The 19,779-nt window shown below is 39.3% G+C and overlaps 1 protein-coding gene across 1 annotated transcript; it reads right to left on the bottom strand.

The window, feature by feature from the left end:
* Positions 1-1,344: 1,344 nt before the first annotated feature.
* Positions 1,345-19,183, bottom strand: LOC116332525 (leucyl/cystinyl aminopeptidase). Its single transcript, XM_031755519.2, has 22 exons — positions 18,750-19,183; positions 16,641-16,735; positions 15,927-16,129; positions 15,071-15,182; positions 14,696-14,953; positions 14,412-14,602; positions 12,445-12,583; positions 11,774-11,908; positions 11,523-11,643; positions 11,251-11,402; positions 11,061-11,174; positions 10,836-10,967; positions 10,559-10,693; positions 8,474-8,634; positions 8,298-8,386; positions 8,015-8,198; positions 7,753-7,909; positions 5,912-6,096; positions 5,559-5,720; positions 3,875-4,015; positions 3,707-3,788; positions 1,345-3,611 (listed from the first exon to the last, which is right to left on the bottom strand). The coding sequence occupies exons 1-22, from the start codon at positions 18,775-18,777 to the stop codon at positions 3,480-3,482; spliced, it is 3,108 nt and encodes a 1,035-aa protein (XP_031611379.1). The 5' UTR covers positions 18,778-19,183; the 3' UTR covers positions 1,345-3,479.
* Positions 19,184-19,779: the final 596 nt, after the last annotated feature.

Here is a 19,779-nt window from a genome sequence, read left to right as displayed (position 1 = left end):
ATCAAATTGGGCACACTGTCAAACCCTCATTTCACGTGTTCCTTATACTACCCTAAAATCAAAAAATACCTATAACTTGGGAGTTTGGGACCTATCCAGTTCAATCAGTACACACAGTATATCGATATACAAGGGACACCAAGGTCTCAATGAAGGCTTGATTTAAAATAAAAAATGACAACTGAAGTTTGAATGGCTGGATTTATGCCAGTTATTTTATACATGGAGCCAAACAACCAAACAGTCCTGCTTTACCTTTCCACTGTAAGGATCGAGCATCTGGGTTTTACATGAATACATCCAAACATAGTCAGTACAACCAATCAATCAATCTTGGGCTGCAAGAGCATGAATTAGGGCCAGTAGAAACATTTACAGCAGAGCTATGATGGCCTCTGGTGGTGCAGCGGAGAAGTATCATTGATGACTTCCGGTTGTTTAAAGCTTCCAGGTTTCCAGGCTGCTTTAGTGCATGCTGTTTTCATACTGCCATTCGTCTGCACATCAGAGAACATGCACTGACTCAGAAACCAATTAGATCAATGTTCTGCTCATCCACAAACCCTTCCTGGTTGCCGGGCAGACTTGAAGTTTGACTGTAAACAGATCTTATACTTTTGTTAATACTGAGCGAGCTTTAGTGTGATTTTATATTCTATTTGGTTCTGTCCCTACATAACCCTAAACTGTGAGATTCTGTACGTAAGACTCAGTGGTGCAAGTTTATTTCATATAGTTACTTTAATTAAATTCATTACGGCTGTCAGTGATGGTCTGAAGAGGCGTATCCACAGAGAGATGCACAGACCTCTGCAGGCTAGGCACCGGCACCCTGTCTGCCACTAGGTTTCAGGATGAAATCCTTGGACCCCACTGTCAGACCCTACATGAAAATGGCCAGCCTCATGTGGTGAGAGCATAAGTAAGCAGTTACTGGAGGATGAAGGAATTAATACCATTGTCCCTATGTCTGCCTGAAATCCGACAGAAAGCCTGAGGAATATGTTTTGGTCCATCCAATCTGGAGCTCTGGTCGAGATCAGGATTCCCTAGAACAACATCTATTGTCCCATTAGGATCATGCCCAAATGTTTTCAGGCATGCAAACAAGCACTTGATTGTCATAAAAACTTCTGAGTATCATTTGGTTTTGGTTGTTTGACTTTATGTAATGATTTGGTATCCTTTCATTACTAACACATTACCCAGTCCATATCTGCATAGATATCCAGCATGTTTTTCTTTTTAACCACTGAGATCTGATGTGTTTTTAAGTGTTTCTTTAACGTTTTTGAGCAGTATATAAAATATTCAAACCTTTTGGAGGAAGAAAAAAAAAAAACCTTTATTATTTATATTTTTATACACACGAAGAGCAACAAAATGATAAAAGCATCTACAGCATTTCATTAATGTGCAACAAAAACAAAGACAGTCTGACTGGGTTTACTGCACATGTGGTACTCTACTGCAGTCCTATCATCACATACTATGATTGCCAGGACTCTGACAGAAAATGAGAGATGAAAATCAAACTCTCCGGCTGATGTAACAAGACTGTATGGCCTTTCTAAACGGACAATGGAAAATGAGCCAAAATCAGCAGGATAAAAATGCAAGGATTCCAAAATATTTCTGTAAAGTCATTATAGACATAATGGAATAAATAAAGGGGCAACATTACTGGTAAAGTGTAACCAAATCGGTACCATCTCAGTTGTTCACAGTTCTCCGTACACCGGCGTTCTCACCTATTCACAGGAATAGTTGCATTCTCTAAAATAAAAAAAGACCACCATTACCAGCAACTGTGCACAGATGCCTTCGTAACAACAGTCTGTACTACGGTTTTTGGACATTGTTTTTTTGTTTTGTTTTGTTTTTTTTACATCAATGGAACAAACAATATTATGACCAAAAAAAAAAAAAAAAAAAAAAAAAAGAGATGCAGGCCTTCTGAATGTAATGATGATCACATTTCACCTGTCAATCATGGCAAGCAATCGACTGAATAAGTACCGCTTTGGCTGAGGGTACAGCTGTACTTAAATAACATCTTGTTGCCAAACTGGAGGAGTTATCTCAAGACAATAAATAGCGAACATACACAGGTGGTTAACACTGGACCAACTTTAAACTTTCTGCATTCCTATTTTTGGCTGACAAGTAACAGCTTACTGAGCAAACTATCAACATGGACTGTTCTTCTGTATACTTTGGATACTTAAATATGCACATTAGCCCTTAAAAACACAACATTCATGAGCAAATGACCTCCAGGTGTTGTCTCAAATCAAGAGATGCAGTAAAACGCTTTAACCAAGACTCCTGATCAGGTAGATGTGTACAGTTCCTCTTTACACTCTATATACAGACACACACAACAGAAAGTAAATTTTTAAAATGTTTAAAGTTAAGATGCTTAAAACAGTACATCCAAAACTGCAAGGGAAAAGGCTTTGGGGTTGAGCATATTTACACTATAATTACAACTTTACAAGCGCATGGAGCCAAAGAGTGAGTCTGTAAAGTGACTTCACTGCAGGCAAGTAATCCAAATTTTTTTTTTAAAAAAAAAGGAAAAAAAAGCTTGTTGATTAAAGCTTGGCTGGGATTACGGTTGGGGGAGAAAGAAAGGAAGAAAGAAATGAATGTTTAGCTCCAGTGTGCACTGCCTGCTCTCACCTAAGACACAATGGCTATTATTTTAAACCTGCACTATTTTCTGTACATCATCTACAGTACACAGTGGGAAGTTTTTTTCAGTACATTCATTCAATACCAACACACTGGCATCTACTCATCAACGAACAAATCTTGTAGCCCAACCATGACTAGTATAGCAAACACTTGGGATCGCATGAATAATTAGTACAGGCTGACAGGCAGATATTCTTCCAACAAAAAAAAAAAAAAACAACAACACATGGTTAGTTTAACTCTAAGGATAATTCCCATCTATCAAGTAACATTAATTTAAATTCATCATTGCTGAGGAATCCCTGACATCTGCATCTTCACCATACACAGTAATATTGACATTGATCATACTATTGAGTTTGTTTTAAAGTGGCCGTTTTACAGCTCACGCTGAAAGGTGCCTGAGAGGTGGTTGGGCCAAAGGAGTGTGGGTGAAAGCATGATTGTCTGCTCAGGCGTGAGGTTTAGATGAGAACTGTGGAAGAGGTTTGGTCAACAGCATAAAACATGAGGAGTGTGTGTTGCATTTGACGACGCCCTGTCACAATCACACACACACAATCAGAGCCACCCTGAGCTATCATGTACAACTTACAGGACCAATCTCAAAAATGAAAACAACCTGTCCAACCAGCTAGAGCACAACCACTGATTAGCGCTCTGGTCTGGATGAGGGGAGGTAAAGGACACAGTCCTAAGATAGTGCAAATACTGCCGTTGTCTCAAAGAAACAGCCCAGTTGCTTGTTACTGGGGTGGAGACTTGTTGGAGCGTCCGTGTTACAGCCATCTTTGGAGTGTAGGCAGGTTCCTGTCCATCCAGCCCCGATTGAGCTTGATGGTTTCCAAAGCTTCCTGTACGCTCCTCATCTGAGAGCCACGCTCCTTCAGACCGGAGAAGAAAGCCTGCACCTGTAAGACATCAAAACACACAAGCTCAGCTCACGAAACAAGTACACTGAGGGTCAAACAAATGCATTCTCATAAGAAATGACTTAAGGACATACTTTATTAAGTTGTGCCTGTGTGGAGGACTGGGAGGTAACAGATTTGATGATTGTCTGGATGGCAAAGGAGCCAATTGGGAACCTGCAGCCAAAAAGACAAAATTGTTGAATTTTCAGGTGAAATTATCTCAAAATGCTTTACCAGGGGAAACTCTGAGACTAACTTACTTCTCTATGAGGCGGTCCCAGTTCTCTTGTATGAAGTCCCATGCAAACAAACAACCAGCAAAGCTCTGACACATAGTGCTGATGACCAAAGGCAACTCCTGAGTCTGAATGAGACTTCCCCTCAGACCAGACGACAGAATCCTAGAAAGAAACCAAACGTGTCAAAATGACCCTGATTGTAACCAAACAGCAATGGGATCAAACAATCTTTAGTATAAAGAAGTACATTTTGAAAGCTTTAAGTTGGGATAGAGGAGAAGTTTTAAAAAACTGAAGCCATAAACCAAAGTGTAATGCTCTTTGCCGCTCTCCCTTAAAAATGTGCCAGAAAACAGAATTGCTTCAAAATAACTGGGACGTCTGTGGTCATTACAATTCCCAGATCACAGTGAAAATGCACAAAATCTTCATATGCTGACTTCTTTTTGAAATCTAGAAACATTTTTTTATACTTTCACTCCTGTATACTAATGCTGGTCTTATCACAAAAGGCTTAACAATACATTCTATTAAAAATTCAGGGTAGATGACTTTACTGTGAAGTCATCCAGCGGGCCGAATTGGACCCTTTGGTGTTTGCCACACGTTTGACACCACTGCCGTACATCTCAAAGGTTTATAACTATTATATTAACAGGTTTTAAAACAAATAACTTCAAATACACAAATCTCAACTTTTTAATAACAATATTTTCACGACTTGTTAAATATCCATGATAAATAAATGCAGATGTACAGACAGACTGGGGCAGTGTCTGCAGTCTAGCAGACGCTGCGATTCACCAATCACGTCAATCTACGATCTACGTTCCTGCTCTCACTTATGATCACAAGCTCTGAGTGGTGACCAAAAGAATGAAACAGATGCAAGCAGCAGAAATGATCTTTCTTCGAAGGCTGTCTGGGCTCTTCCTTAGAGACAGGACTCAGAGTAGAGCTGCTGCTCCTCTGTTTTGAAAGATGCCAGCAGAGGTGACTAGGATCCCTTCTGGGCCCCTTTTGGATGAGATGTTTTGTGCCTGTCCTACCAGGAAGAGGCCCTGGGACAGACCAAGGACATGCTGGAGAGATTACATCTGAGAGCAACTGAGTTTACACCAGAAGAGCTGGTGGAGCAAGGTCTGTGCTTCTCTGCTTAGGCTGCTGTTTATTCACACCCGCATGGATGGAAAGAAATGGATGGACTTATTGAAAAAGACATCAGCTACATTCTTGCATAATCTAGCATCCCCAAAATACAGTCTAATCAACTTATTGAAGATCAATTTATTTAGATGTGTGTGGCATAATTATACATTACAGTATAATGATGCCCCAAGTGCAGTATAAGTTTGAAGTAATTTAATAACAGTTTTCCAGCTGCTGAGTCAGTAAACATCAAGACTGCTTATGCCAGTCTATAACCAAACTATAAATACTTAGCAGGGTCAGTAACACATTTTAATGTAAACTACAGTAATATAACCACAGCACTGACATGGTGAGTAACTTTGAGACCTTGAGTATGTCAAACATTTGCTCTGGTGGAATTAAGTGTAGTCATTTTAATGGCATTGCAGGACTTTGACCTGCAAATGAACTTTTTTGCGAAGTGGTGAAATTTTCAGGAGTTGGGGGGAGGTGAAACAGAGTGTAAAACTGACTTTGTTTGAACAGCGCATAATTAACAAACAAAAACACTTACTGTACTAAACGTTGTGGGTTCTGAGTGGATGCTAGGCCCTTTAGCATTTTCCGCTTCTCTGAATCGTACGTGGCATGCACATACATGTTGAAAAGAGTGTCCCAGGTTTCATCAGACTGGCCAGCCACTGTAAATACAGTCTGCTGCAGATCACCGGGAATCCTACGACAATACATACAGAAAGAAACAGACTTTCACTTTTTTCTTGCTACTCAATTCCAACTTTCTGATTCCATTAAGGCCCCATCACCTTCCATTTCTAAAACGATGTTTGAGTAATACTGTTCACCCTGTTACCAGTTTGAAACGAAGCAGAGTAAGAAAACGAAATGTTTCTTGTGCTCTGGACGTACCTGATGGTACCATTGGAGTCCATGTACTTTTTGAACAGGGACGTGGCCTGGTGGGTGCAGTTTTCATCATTCAGGCTACAGGCCATCTCCAGCAGAGCGGAGCGCAGCTCCTGTTTGGACACATTCTCCTCTTTGTCCCATGTCTGGTTGGCTATCAGATCACGAAATGTCCCCCTAATAAAATTCTGTCAAAAAACAAACCAAAAAACCCCCAAAACGAAACACAGTCATTAGCATGATAGAGCCAAAACTCAAATGAACTAGAAAAAAAACAGACATGCTCTGACCTTATCAAAGATACATTATGTGTTAAGTGTCAAATCAAAGTCTGATTTTTTTTTTTAGCAAATCAAAGTTTTATCATGTAATATGATGTAAAAAAAAAAAAATAAATAAAAAATTGTAATGAGAACAGTTGTAGGTTAACAGTGAAGTTAAAGAACGCAATACTGGCTGTTTTCTTTAAGTCATGATACTGTAAATTCTTAACTCTTACCAATCAAACCTTTAAAACACTTTTACTGCTATTATTACTTTCTTATCAAAATAACCTCATCTTTAATTCATATTGACAACCTTCAACACTGTGTGCAAGCACTTAAAGTTTGTAGGTGTGCGCCAAAACACTGGATTTTAAATAAAACAACCAAAATGTGGTTAAAGTGTTTTAGAGGCTAAAAATTAATTGGACAATTTACTGACAATGGCCAGGTGAGGTGTGTTTGCTTGTTATTTCAAACGTTACTGACAAATGAAGCAGGCATAGTATAAGAATATCACAAGTCTATTCAATTTGAATTTTAAAGTTTTTTATGGTCATTTTAAAAATGAGGACCAAGGAGATACCAAGTGAGGGAGGCCAGAATAAATAAACCTTTCAGAGAGATTCTGGTGAATCTGGTCAATTCTTAAAAAGAATAACTGCACTGAACAACTCTGCAACAACAGCAACTAAAGTGCATGATGACAGCATTATTTCCATGGTTCAGAATAACAACTTCACAAACACTAACCAAGTCAAGAACAAACTCAAGGAGGTACAAGTATCATTGTCAACGTCTACAATTTAAGAGACGACTTCTTGAAATGACTGTTTAGCTTGTACACTTCTGAAAAAAAGATTTGAAACCTAAATAAACTTGTACCAGAATGATGGGAAGAGAAAAAGGTATGGGGGAATGCCACATTATCGGCCAAACATCATGGAAGCAATGTTATGGCATGGGCATGTATGGCTGCCAGTGGAGCCAGGTCACTCGTGTTTACTGTTGATGTGACTGCTGATTGAAGAAGCAGGAGGCATTGTGAAGTGTACAGGGCTAAACTCTCTGCTCAGATCCAGAGAAATGCAGCAAAACTGATCAGAAAACTCTTCACAGTGTAAATGGATGACAAACCAAAGTACATTGCAAAATCAGTCCAAGAAAAATGAGACATTCTTCAACGGCCAAGTCAGTCACCTAAGCTCAATCAAATAGAGCAACTTTTCAGTCAAAATGAAAAAGAAGCCAGAGAGACCCCCAAATAAGCAGCGGCTGAAGGTGGCTGCAGCAAAGGCTTAGCAGAACATCCTAAGGGAGAAAACACACCAACTGGGGACACCTGTGAGTCCTAGACTTCAGGCAGGACTGCAAAGGACTTTTAGCCAAGTATTGAAAACTACCCTTAGATACAGCTAATGTAAAGTTTTTTTATTAAACCCCCTCAATTAAAGATTCAAGTCTGCACTTCAATCACATCTTGGTGGTTTGATTTAAAATCCATTGTTTGGGATTCAGAAGCAAAACTTCAAAAATTCTGTCTTTACTGAAAATCGAATTTCTTGGGTGTGAGTTCAATACCTTCATGCGGGATGCAAGATTAGACTCCTGTCTTTTTTCAAGCTGTCGGTAGATATTATTGAGCTGTAAAAGGGCCTCCATCACAGGAGAAGTCTCAGTTTCCAATGAGAAATACTTCTGCAGATTGAGGACCTGCCGGAAGGTCACACGTCCCAATCTAGGGACGAGAATGGACAAACGAGGAACAGCGGAGCATCAAAATGAAGCAGAAGAACGGAAAAAAAGACTTTCATCACTGAATACAATTAAAAGACTTTGATACCTGGAGAGAGCAAAGATGTTATGTATAAGTGAAGCACGGTCCTCGTGCGTAAGAACGCTGACATTTTTGCTCAACGCTTCAGTAAGAGCAGACCAGCCATCCTTTCCGTAGTCCACTATGTAGAAGCCTGTACTTTTGTAGTTCAACTTCAGCCACGTTACATTTTTTGACAGCTTAAATGTGTCTGAAAATACAAACAAACACATGAATACACTTAAAACTTATCATTCGAGAGCAGCTCAGCGGAGGACAATTAGAATAGGTTTCTATTTTAGTCTTTTACCTGATTTATTTTTCAGAGTGAAAACCTGTCTGCACTCAGGGGCCAAACTACAGCTGTCGTTCACATACGTCACTGGAATATTCCACAAGCTAAACAGAGTGCACAGTACAGTTAGCACAGTGGTGTCCTTATGATCCATGTGTGTCTGTCTGTGTGTGTGGTAATGTGTAACCCACCTTGACGTATGCGTGGTATTGTCAGATGTGAGCAAGAAGTGCTCCTGTGTGAGTGTCACCTGGTTTCCCATGAGGTTTACAGTGACCAGTGGGAAGCCTTTCTGTGATGTCCATGATGTCATCATCTGCGATACATTCATGTGGTGCGTGGACTTATCGGTCTGAGGATAGGAAGGGGAATATTTGATCTGTGTGTGCAGCCAAATGTCACGCTTTCATTTTTTCCCCACACATGAGAAATAGTGTGGAAGTGGACTCATATTTTGCAGCTATATTCTCAAAATTTGTGGAAACAATTACAATTTCTAGTATCCAAATGGCAACAAAGTGTACACTACTCACAGAATCTATCCAAAAACATCTCTTTGATGAACAGATCAAAGATAAACTCTAAACTATGAGAGACTTTTAAGACTGTTAGCATTGTGGCAGACAATAAGATGACTAAGCAGATGGAAGCATCATTTTTTTCTGAGGTCATGAGGTTGAAACACTCTTGTCACAATTATATAGTCTTTGCGTCTGTCTTGTGCTCTGCCATCAAAAGGGAATAAGCAAGAGAACAAGCAAGGGAACTATTCTATGTAGTGTATATTAGCTACATTTGAATTATAGGTTGACTGCCATACCTCAGCAAAGAGTAAACAGAATAAAAATATCTATTAAAAAAAGAAGTTCTAAATACTCTCCATTATGAGACCATTTACCAAGTTAGAAAACAAGTTAACACAACAGATCTATATTTAACAGGGCTATTTTCAAAAGGCCTTATAAGAGCCTACTCAGGACTCATATGTAATCATCTGTATCTTGCATAGTTGCAATGCTATCCACTAACAAAATCTTTCCATATATGCAAAGACGTAAACAGTGCAAGTACAGATAAAGCACTTGTAGTTGCTGCTACAGTAGATTAGAGCCCAGCAGGCATTGTCTATTTGCTATTTTGATATCAGCAAGTGTAATGCTGATAGATGACAAGTAAAAAAGTAAAGGAGGGACAGGAGAAACACTCTTTAACCAGGTTATGAGTGTTGGTGTTACATAGTTTGTTCACCAGAGGGCAATATGCATCTTCCTTCTTGGTAACATGGTTGTTTGGAACTAGGATACATCCTGGTGACTAATTTTCTAGCCGTTTAAATGAGAGAGAAAAACTTTGTTTAGTCAACGAGCCCAAAAGTCAGAACCCTCTTAGAAAACCTGCAAAATTGCGCACACTTTAAGCGGCCATTGAACACTGGCCAAACAAATATTTCATTTGTATTTTAAGGGCTATATGAACCCATTAATCATATTCCTTATTAGACAATCATGTTTTAAATGTTGCTTAAAGGTGCGGCGCTTTACATTCTGTATAACGTTGTAAACATGCACAATATCAGAATAATTTACAGCCTTTGGCTAGCCATAGCAGAACTAGCAGCAGTAGCCTCAGTTTCTTTCTTGCTAGCCTCTACACTCCAGTTTGCTCCAGTTTATTCTGGCAAAGCCAACCTACAGCTGCTCATGCTTTACTATAAAGTACTACAGATAAGCGCCGGTTAGCATGGCAGCCATCTGTTTTACTTTCCCCTCGTTCATTTACAATTTCCTTTCACGGACACAGAGAGAGGTGTGTGCAGCCAACTGTAAAGGCTGCAGTCTGACAGTGGCTGGTGGTTGTGTAACATCTTTGACAATATCTTTATAAAAATTTTTTTTTAAAAAAACCCATAAGAATGCTACATATAACCAACTTCTATTTCTAGCAGCAATGTTTGAACTTCTAGTCAATTAGTCATGCACATCTCTTAACATAACAACCAGCTGATCCAAGCAGATTTAGGGAGAGTGTAAATGAGTAAATAAATAGGTGTTGTGTGACAGAAAGAAAAAAAAAAATCAGATTTTTAAATCAACAAATATTGGTATTGGTCTTAAAAATATTGTACTGGTCAGGCTCTATGGTAGATTTTACCAAGGCTACATTTTGCCACAATCACACTTCACAAAGGGAAAAGATAACCAGTCACTGTGGTTCAGTGCAAAACACAAAAGCACACATATACATGAACATAAAATACACACCACAAATACACACACCTGTGTGAGGCTGTTCCAGAGGTCATCAGTGTCTGTATTTAATCCGCTGAACTGTTTGAGATATTCAATGATACCCTTTCTGAACTGTTGATCTCCAGGGAAGGAAGCATTCAGCATTAAAAGAATGGATGCACCCTGGAAGACAAAGATTAATAAACTAACAATAAACTATCAAGAACTTAATGTGAAGTTCACTATTTCCTTAAATCAACCGCTAGAAATCAAAGTTAAGTGAATTAATGAACAGCATGTGATGTACTTATATGTCAGCGTTTACCTTTTCATAAGAGACAGAGTCAAACATCTCCTCTACTTGTTCTGTTGTATTAACGTCTGTCGACACAGCGTGTGAGGAGCTTAGTGCATCTTTGTCTAAGGCTCTGAACCGCACTGAGAGGAATAAATTACCCTGCAAACAAACAGGACATACTGCATATGTAGAAGCACACAACATTATCTGATTTATGACGAGTAATTTGGCAAGCTATATGGCAGAACGCACAGTTTCCAGGTCGGGCGACACTTCCTGCAGTGACATGTACTCCATGTAAGTGGCAAAGCCTTCATTGAGCCACAGGTCATTCCACCATCTCATAGTCACCAGGTTTCCAAACCACTGTAAAACAAAAACAATTGGACATGTGAACATATTCACTGTTTTTTTTCACAGATACAAACACAAACAAAAGTACCTGATGAGCAAGCTCGTGTGCTATGACAGAAGCCACCACTTGTTTTTCCAGGAGAGAAGACTCATTGCCCACTAACAAAGTGGTTTCCCGAAAAGTGATCAGCCCCCAGTTCTCCATAGCTCCTGCCAGGAAGTCAGGAATAGCTACCAAGTCTGAGAAGACAGCAGAGAAAGAAAGCATATGGGGTTGTGTAAAAACGGGACACGGGGAGAACAGTTACACTAGGATAAAGCACAGAGTGTGTATAATTAAATATCCATTGGTTTCCTCACCTAGTTTTTTGAGAGGGTAGTTAATGTCAAAGAAGTTATTGTAAAACTCCAGCAGTTTAGAGGTTATGGTCAGAGCATACTCAGTGTGCCCAATTTTCTCTGGTACAGAGTAGACTGACACCTAACACAAACAATAGAAGGTATTTATATGTATACACATGTAAAGCGTTTATCAACAACAGCACAGCCTCACTGAAGAATATTTGCAGAGCCTGAACTGAAACAGAAAAATATTTCTCTGCTAGACCTACCTGGGTTCCTGAAACATTTTTGGTGATAGAAGTGAAGTCAGCAACGATGAAGGCCACCAGGTAAGTGCTCATGTTAACACTGGTCTTTTCAAACTCATCCTGCACAAGGCCATTGGAGAGATTTGTGGATTTTGCCTGAAATACATAACACAAGGATGTAATGAACTGCCACTTAATTTCAGTACTGTATTCCTCCACAATAAATCAGTATTACTGATTTATTGTGGAGGAATACAGCTGATTTATTGTGGAGGAATACAGCAGTGCAGCACACCATCTGGTAGTATTGACTGTACCCCCACCGTGACCTGAGAAGCCATAGTGGTTACAAGAATTACAAAGTCTTCAGGACAGGATATTATTATAAATATGCTTTGTAAACTGTAGTTACATAGTGACAAAAGTGCAATTGTACAAAAAACAAGTACCACTTCTTCAAAAGCCAAACCTCTATTAGGATATTAAACTCTCATGCTACGGTAACCAAATGTAATTCAAACCTTGTGTCAGTTTTAGTTTTACTATGAAATCTAGTCAGATACTGCCAAAAATAACAAATGAACAAGTGAATAAAAATAATTCAACCACATATGAATGAAGCTTTATAAAACACTGTGTAGAATGTTTCAACCATTAGTATCATAATGCAAATCTCATTGATTTTACATTACCTTGGGCATGTTTGAAAGAGTCATGTAGGTTTTTTTTCTGCTGATTTTAATCAGGAATGTAGCTTTGAAAGCTGGTTCATCAAAACAAGGAAAGGCCTTCCTGGCCGACAGCGGCTCAAACTGTGTTGCTGCTAGGACCCTGGGGAAAAGAGGGGGATAAACATGACCATGCTGGAGGACAGAAATGTTTAAGCTCCATAAAACATTTTCTTTCTGTGTTTGTTATTTTTAAAGCACTCATTTGTTAGACTGTGGCGATGAGATGAGCTGACTCCATAGTCTGCACTTATGGCAGAACCAATTCAATTGTTTCTATATAGCGCCAATTCACAACAACAGTTGCCTCAATGTGAAGTATATTTTAAGTGTAAGACCCTACAATATTAGAAAAAAAAAAAAACTCCAACAAGACATCCCCGTGTGAGCACACATTTGACAACAATAGGAAGGAAAAACCCCCTTTTAACAGGAAGAAACCTCCAGCAGAACCGGGCTCGGGAAATGTCAACCATCTGCCACTCCAAGTGAGATTGAAGGTAAACAGAAGACAGCAGAGAGAAACAGGTCAAAAGGAAAACTATAAGAGAAAAAGCCAGAGTTTTTTAAGTACTAATGATTAAATGCACTAGTAGTGTATAAACATACAGGGAGTGAAAAGAGATGAGTGAAGATGAAATGCTCAGTGCATCATGGGAAGCCCCCAGTAGCCTACACTTAGTACAGTATGAGTCGGGGTAATTTGACCCAGGCTTGACTGTAAGCTTTATCAAAAAAGAAAGCTTTGAACCTAATCTTAAAACCTAAGAGTAGAGCGGGAGAGGGTGTCTGTCTCTTCAAGTCCAAACTGGGTGCTGGTTCCAAAATACATGAGCCTGATCGATGCAGCCTCTGATTCTACTTTTAAAAACTCTAGCAACTAAAATTAAACCTTGAATCCGAGAGCAAAGTGCTCTAATGAGGTGATATGGTACTAAGAGGTCTAAAAGATAACATGGTGCCTGATTATTCAAGGTTTTGTCTATAAGGAGAAAAATGTAAAATTAAATTCTGGTGCCAATAAGAGAAATACGGTCTCGCTTTCTAGTCTCACTGCAGCATTTAGAATCAAATGAAGGCTTTTCATGGACTTTTAAGGACAGCCTGATAACAATGCATTACAACAGTCCAGCCTAGAAGTAATAAATGCATAAACTAGTTTTTCAGCATCATTCCGACAGGATGATTCTAATTTTAAAGATATTACTACAGGTAACACTATGAGGCCATCTGAAGTAAATATCCTGTTAGATTTTTAGGGCTGAGTACAATAACCTCAGTTACATCTGAATTTAGAAGTAGAAAATTAGTGGTAATTTAGGCCTTTATGTGTTTATGACATCCCTGTAATTTAACTAGTTGATTTGCATGACCTGGCTTCATGGATAAATAACACTGTGCGTCATCTTCATAGCAATGAAACTGTATGCAGTGTTTTCTCATAAGGTTGCCTAAATGAAGCAAGTATAAAGTAAAAAGTATTGGTCCCAGCACAGAACTCCACAACTAACTAATTGGAAATCTATCCAACTGATATGACTTGGACCACTGCAGCACAGTTCCTCTAATACAAACAGTATGTTCTAATATCTGTAGTAAAATCTTGTGGTCAGTGGTAGCAAACACTGTACTGAGGTCTAACAGGACAAGCACAGAGATGAGTTCATTGGTTCATTGTCAAAGGCCATTAGAAGATGTTTCATAACGTTCACTAATACTGTTTCAGTGCTATGACGCACTCTTAATCTTGACTGAAACTCTTCAACTAGTCTTTCAAGATTCTTTGAAATAAAAGGAAGATTAAAAACAGTCTAGAATTAGCTAAAACAGCTGGAACAAATAAGGGCTTTTTAAGTAATGCCTTAATTACCGCCACCTTAAAAGCTTGTAGTAAGTAGCCTGCTAATAAACAGCCAGTGAGCAAGGGGTACCTTTTGTTTCCATCCTTATCAATGTAGGAGCTGTTGTAGAAACCATCATATGTGTTTGAGAAGTTGGCAGAATATTCCATTGTCAAAACACAGTACTGGCCTGCTTTCAGCTCCTTTGAGAAATTAACAGCTAACTGCTGTCTGGGTTTGTATTCCAGTACAGTCACATCACTGGCCTGCCCATCACCCAACTGGAAGAGAGAAATTGTTAGTCACAGACTAGCAGACAAAAAATAAGTAAATAATTTATTCATCAGAACACAAAAAATCCTCTTCAAACCCACCATGAAGGTTGCTTTGGTAATGTTGAGATTAGCACCATGGAATACAATGCGGTTTGTGCTGTGAAGTATAGACATGTTGATAACAGTTCTGCCCGTGAAGGTCATTTTGTCGAGGTCGGGGTTCAGGGTGAGGTCATAGCTGAGAGGTTTTATGCTTTGAGGGAGTCGGAGCTGTGCCCATGGAAACAATTCCCCATTTGTGGAGATGGGGTAGACTGGCTCAATGGGATTGGTCTTGTTTGGCTTAGGACAACCTGCCTGCAGAGGATAGAGAGTTGGAGTGAGCAATGAATGTGTGACTGAGCATGGAGAAAAATAAAATTGTTTTTGCTCTAAAGTTGATATTCTTGAAAACTAACTTAATATTTTCCTTACTTTGGTAAAGGTGCAGGCAGGTAGGAAGCAGAGTACCATGGTCATCGAGGCCACTATCACGAGGAACAACACACATACAACTATGGTACGTGATGAGGGTCTTGAACATGACCTGAAATCAAAGAGAGATTAACATTATTTACACTAACTCATTTTAAATATGAAGAGGATCTCTCTGCTAACTTGATTGTCAAGTTTTGGTTAATGCGAGCTTTCATAACCAGCATTTAGACATCGAGTGTAAAAAATGATCATCTTTCAGTATGAGACAGTTTGCCGGTGAAAGTTGAAGCCTCCACATGTGAAACTTTTATTATGTGACAGGATGTGGTATCTGAATACAGCTTCTTTTTTTTTTTTTACATTTACCATATGCAGTCAATAACAGTACTTTGAGGTTGACCTGCACAATTATTTTAACTATGACTGTTGCTATATTTAATGGTTACTTTTTTGGTCTGGAAGCACAACTCAAACTTTTAGCCTGTGTTGTCACTGCTGTCATTTCAATCTTGACACAATGACATAATATAGTATTAAAACAAAACTGGAATTGTAGCCACAAGGTTTCTGACAGGACTCCCAATAACAGCAGTGTCAGAGGATGTCTCTTCATAAATATATATTTGTTTTTCAACAGTACTAACAACTCGATTGGGCAAACAGGGACAACCAATGTTGTTGTACATGCTGTACTTTTATCTTCTGACTCACTGAGTCAAAATTTGTTTTCCCAAAATACTCAGATCATATAATAATACTAAACTATTTATGAAGCCCTATATGCCACAGAGAAAAAAATATTATTTTAAGTAAACTTGCTGCACATCATCCCATATGATGAACCCTACTTTACCTTGGTGGTGCCTGTCTGGTGTAAGGGGAAGAGTTGGATCTGTGAGCAGAGCTTCGGTTCATAAAAGACATGCCCAACAAACGTGCTGAAGACTCGCAGTCCTCCTCATCGTCATCCATGTCGTTTTCCCCCAGGCCTCGCACAAGTAACCGTGAACTACGGGGTTCATAAGTCACTTCATCTGGATCAAGAGCAGGAAACGTCTGGAGAGAGCATATCCAGTAGGTTCTATTATCCTCGGGTTAAATCATGCAGATTCCTATATATTGTATTGACTTTCCCTGTAAGTTAGTTAGCACGAGGTAAAATGTCATACGTAGAGGGGGTGAGACGAGACTGAGTGCAGAGGAATGAATGATAAAAACAATAATCAGGTCAAGAGAAGGGTCCAGATAACAGGTAATGAAAGAAGATGTGTTTTAATAATGATTGCAGCTGTTTCCAATGTAAATCATGAATAAAAGGATACAAAAGGATTGAGGAGCTTTAAGAGTGGATTTGGTGACTATTAGACAATGAGAAAGTGTAAAGACTTTATTTATAAGGCTGTATGATGCAGCATCACTGTGGTGACTGAAAACTAAATCCTATATGCAGTATTAACATGATGAAGAGATAGCATTGTCACCATGCTAAAATTAAATGTCAGACAGAAGCAGCTTACAAATACTTGCCCCAATTTGCTCACATTATCAACCCATACTACTGACATACCGGAAAGGCTGTGGAGTCTTTGGCTAAATCCACAACATCTGGCTCTTCTTCAAACATGCTGTTCTCAATCATGTTCCTCGGCAGGTTGGCATGCTCTGTAGCACAAAGAGGAAGAGAAATTAGACAGATGCTGCTAAAAAAAAAAAAAAAAAAAAAAAAAAAAAAAGGGAAATGATAGAAAGGAGAGAGATGTAAGAAGAGACTATCTGGCACAAAGAGCATTGTTGTCACTGAATGCGCTTTCAACACAAAGCCACATTTCATAAAGTGTTCACAGAGTTTCTGCAATTTCCCGTTAGTACACCTTCTTCAGTATTTCCTGCTTCTTTTATCTACACAGAACAGGTTTATCAGGCTGTTGAAACACTGAACTGCAGACATTACAAACCTGGAATAACTTCTTCTTCCCAAGGAGGAGAAGTGAAATAAAAATTAATCAAGTCCCCAAATAGGAAAAAGCTAAAGCAAAGACTACTCATCACTTGTCTATGTCACATGCAGTTTTTAAAGGCCTGCATTTCCTCAAACTAACCTACATATGCAGCATTATGACAAGAGAAGGCCTTGTTTTACAAACTTTAAGTCACTGCCTGGAAGCCAGACTCTCCCCCAGTAATTCCTGAAACAATCAGAGGCATGTTCAACATCCTAATTCAATAATTAAAGTATTACAATGCTGAACTGTGCAACTCTGCAGTTTCAGCCTCACAGTCCATTCATGGTTTTACAGCCTAAACAGTTTTCACTTTCCATTTCATGGCTGTAAGTGGAACGCACAGAAAAACACTAAACACCTAAAGTGTTTACTCAAAAACAATTACAGCAAACAAAGATGAGCTTTAACTCCCAAAAGAAAGTCAGCAGCCCAGAAATGTCAGAGGTGAAATATTTTGCTCCTTGTGTGCTCAGTACAGTGTTTCTGATATGACAGCGTGGGTCGACACAGTCTCTCTGTCTGGACCACATTGCTGCATGATGAATATCTATTAATAGGTTAGGAGCTAAGCAGTGGGCAAAGTGGAAGGTCTGCAAGGGTTTATAAGAATAGCACCGACTAAACACGTTAAACAGATATTTCATATGAGCAAAATGACATTCTCAGAAGAGAGAAGTGATTATGATGATGATGATGGTTATGATTAAGCAAGATAAATGTGAAACACCCACAGGTCTGTGCGCAAATGCACTAAAGCAGTTTATCTGAAAACTGGGGTTTTCCTGTTTATGCAAAACACGTACAAACCCAACAGCAGACTCACAGAACTACAACTAAATATGTGCCTGTGTTTGGCAGGTGTGCCCCCAAGTAATAAAACACAGAAAACACACTGCAAAATGGCTCACTGTTTAAAGTTTATAGGAAGGGAGAATCTGTAAACGTTTTAACATCATTATCTGATGAAAATGTGATTGCGAAATACAAGTTTGGTCTCAGAAAATCACAAAGTCACAATCAAACCTCCTTACATACACGCAAAGATACACAAAAACAGGAAGTCAAACTACTGTGATTTTGCTGCTGCTGCTACTTTCCTCTGAGATGTTATAGTGTGTACACAGCCCTCTCTTTTGTTTGCTCTAATAAAACAATGCACGTCCTGGGACCATAACAGAGGTTATAAACAACATGAGCGGCTGGGAGCGTGACTTATCAGCTCTCCACGCCAGGAGAAAACACAGCAGCTATCAAACCAAGCACACTTAAATCGAGCAAACAGTGCTGCTTTGCTGTTACAGATAACTTGAAACGTAACATGGCGCTGTGTTAAGACAACCTCTGTTCTTGAGCTGTTAGAAATGTGTTTCACTTTCTTTATTTCAGTTAAAATATTTAAGCAGCCCACTGATTGATGCTTATGGGGAAATGAAACTCGTATGCAAATGTGTCATTTCACGGCAGGACTATCAGCAATCAACAAAATCGATTCTAGTAAAATTAAGGAAATTACGCAGCAAAGACAAAGCTGCTTTAATACAGTTTTTTAAAAGTCAATCTCAGCATGTGTCCTCGGGTGAATGTCACTCCCAGCCAAATGTCCCGACAGTTATTAGCTGGCCTGCTGCTGTTAGCTTGCTCTTTTACTGTACCTTCTGCCCGTGTCTACTTACCTGAACTGTTACTGTCAAACAAATCCATGGTAAGATATCTCAAAAGATCTTGTCCCGTCCAAAACAAAAAACTGGGAAACCTCTGCACTCTCAAAGACGCTAGACAGCCGAGATGATTTTATCGCTGGGAACAACCTACCGCAGGCTCCCTGACACCACACTAGCGGTAGCTAACTACGTAGTAGCTAGCCTGGAACTAGCCAACTTCTGACAATTGTAACCGACTGAAATACATTCAGTTAGCTAACGTTAGCCGCTTTCCATAACTTTATCGCCCATAGCTGTTTATTCAAGTTAAAAAGCGAGTAAGGCGCGGTTGTCTTTAACTAATACACCTTGAGCAAAAAACACATGAACTGCTCTTGCGCTTTAAAACGCTCGGCAAACAACAAACACACGGGCAAATGACACTTTTCCTCCTCTCCGATCAGTTGTTGATGACCTCGCGTCAAATTACAATACTCACATCTGATTGGATGTTCCCACCGGGAGGCGGGGCCACATGCACTACGGACGCATGCACCCCAACAAAAATAGGTTTTTTGTTTATCTATACCTGAGAGGACGACGTTCGTGTATATGGTAAATACAGCGCCTTGGGTCGTTTTTATATTCTATTTTTGATGTGTATGCATGTTTGTGTAAAGTAGGGGAAATAATTATTTCATTCTCTGCTGATTTTTTGTAAGTTTGCTGACTTCCAAAGAGATGACCAGTGGCTAAATTTTCTGATAGTTTCATTTTAACGGCGAGAGACATAATATCAAACAATAATCAAGAAAAACACATAAAAGTTATATGTTGATTTTCATGTCACTGAGGGGACTATTTACTTTGCAGCGTTTTTCTTTTTGCAAGTGTTTTCTGAAGTTGCAGTTCGTTTGCCTCTCAGGGCCACCGTAAACTATTTGATCCCAAGCAAAACAAACCCTTCTTGACAAGCACAGCAGTAAGATGTTTTTTGGAGTTGGTCACCAGGTTTGCTGCCTCTCGTTTAGGGTTCTTGGTTGCTGTTTTTCAGCTCCCTCCA

Source organism: Oreochromis aureus, linkage group 12 (assembly GCF_013358895.1).
Source record: "Oreochromis aureus strain Israel breed Guangdong linkage group 12, ZZ_aureus, whole genome shotgun sequence".
Lineage (NCBI taxonomy): Eukaryota > Metazoa > Chordata > Actinopteri > Cichliformes > Cichlidae > Oreochromis > Oreochromis aureus.
Note: the sequence above shows the minus strand (reverse complement) of the source record. Positions and strands in the feature narration are given on the sequence as shown.

Coding starts and splice junctions, on each gene's coding strand:
- LOC116332525 (XM_031755519.2), bottom strand. CDS start 18,777: ATGGATTTGTTTGACAGTAACAGTTCAG. Junction 14,603..14,695: donor TTACCAAAGCAACCTTCATG/GTGGGTTTGAAG, acceptor TCTCTCTTCCAG/TTGGGTGATGGGCAGGCCAG. Junction 8,199..8,297: donor CACTCTGAAAAATAAATCAG/GTAAAAGACTAA, acceptor TTGTATTTTCAG/ACACATTTAAGCTGTCAAAA.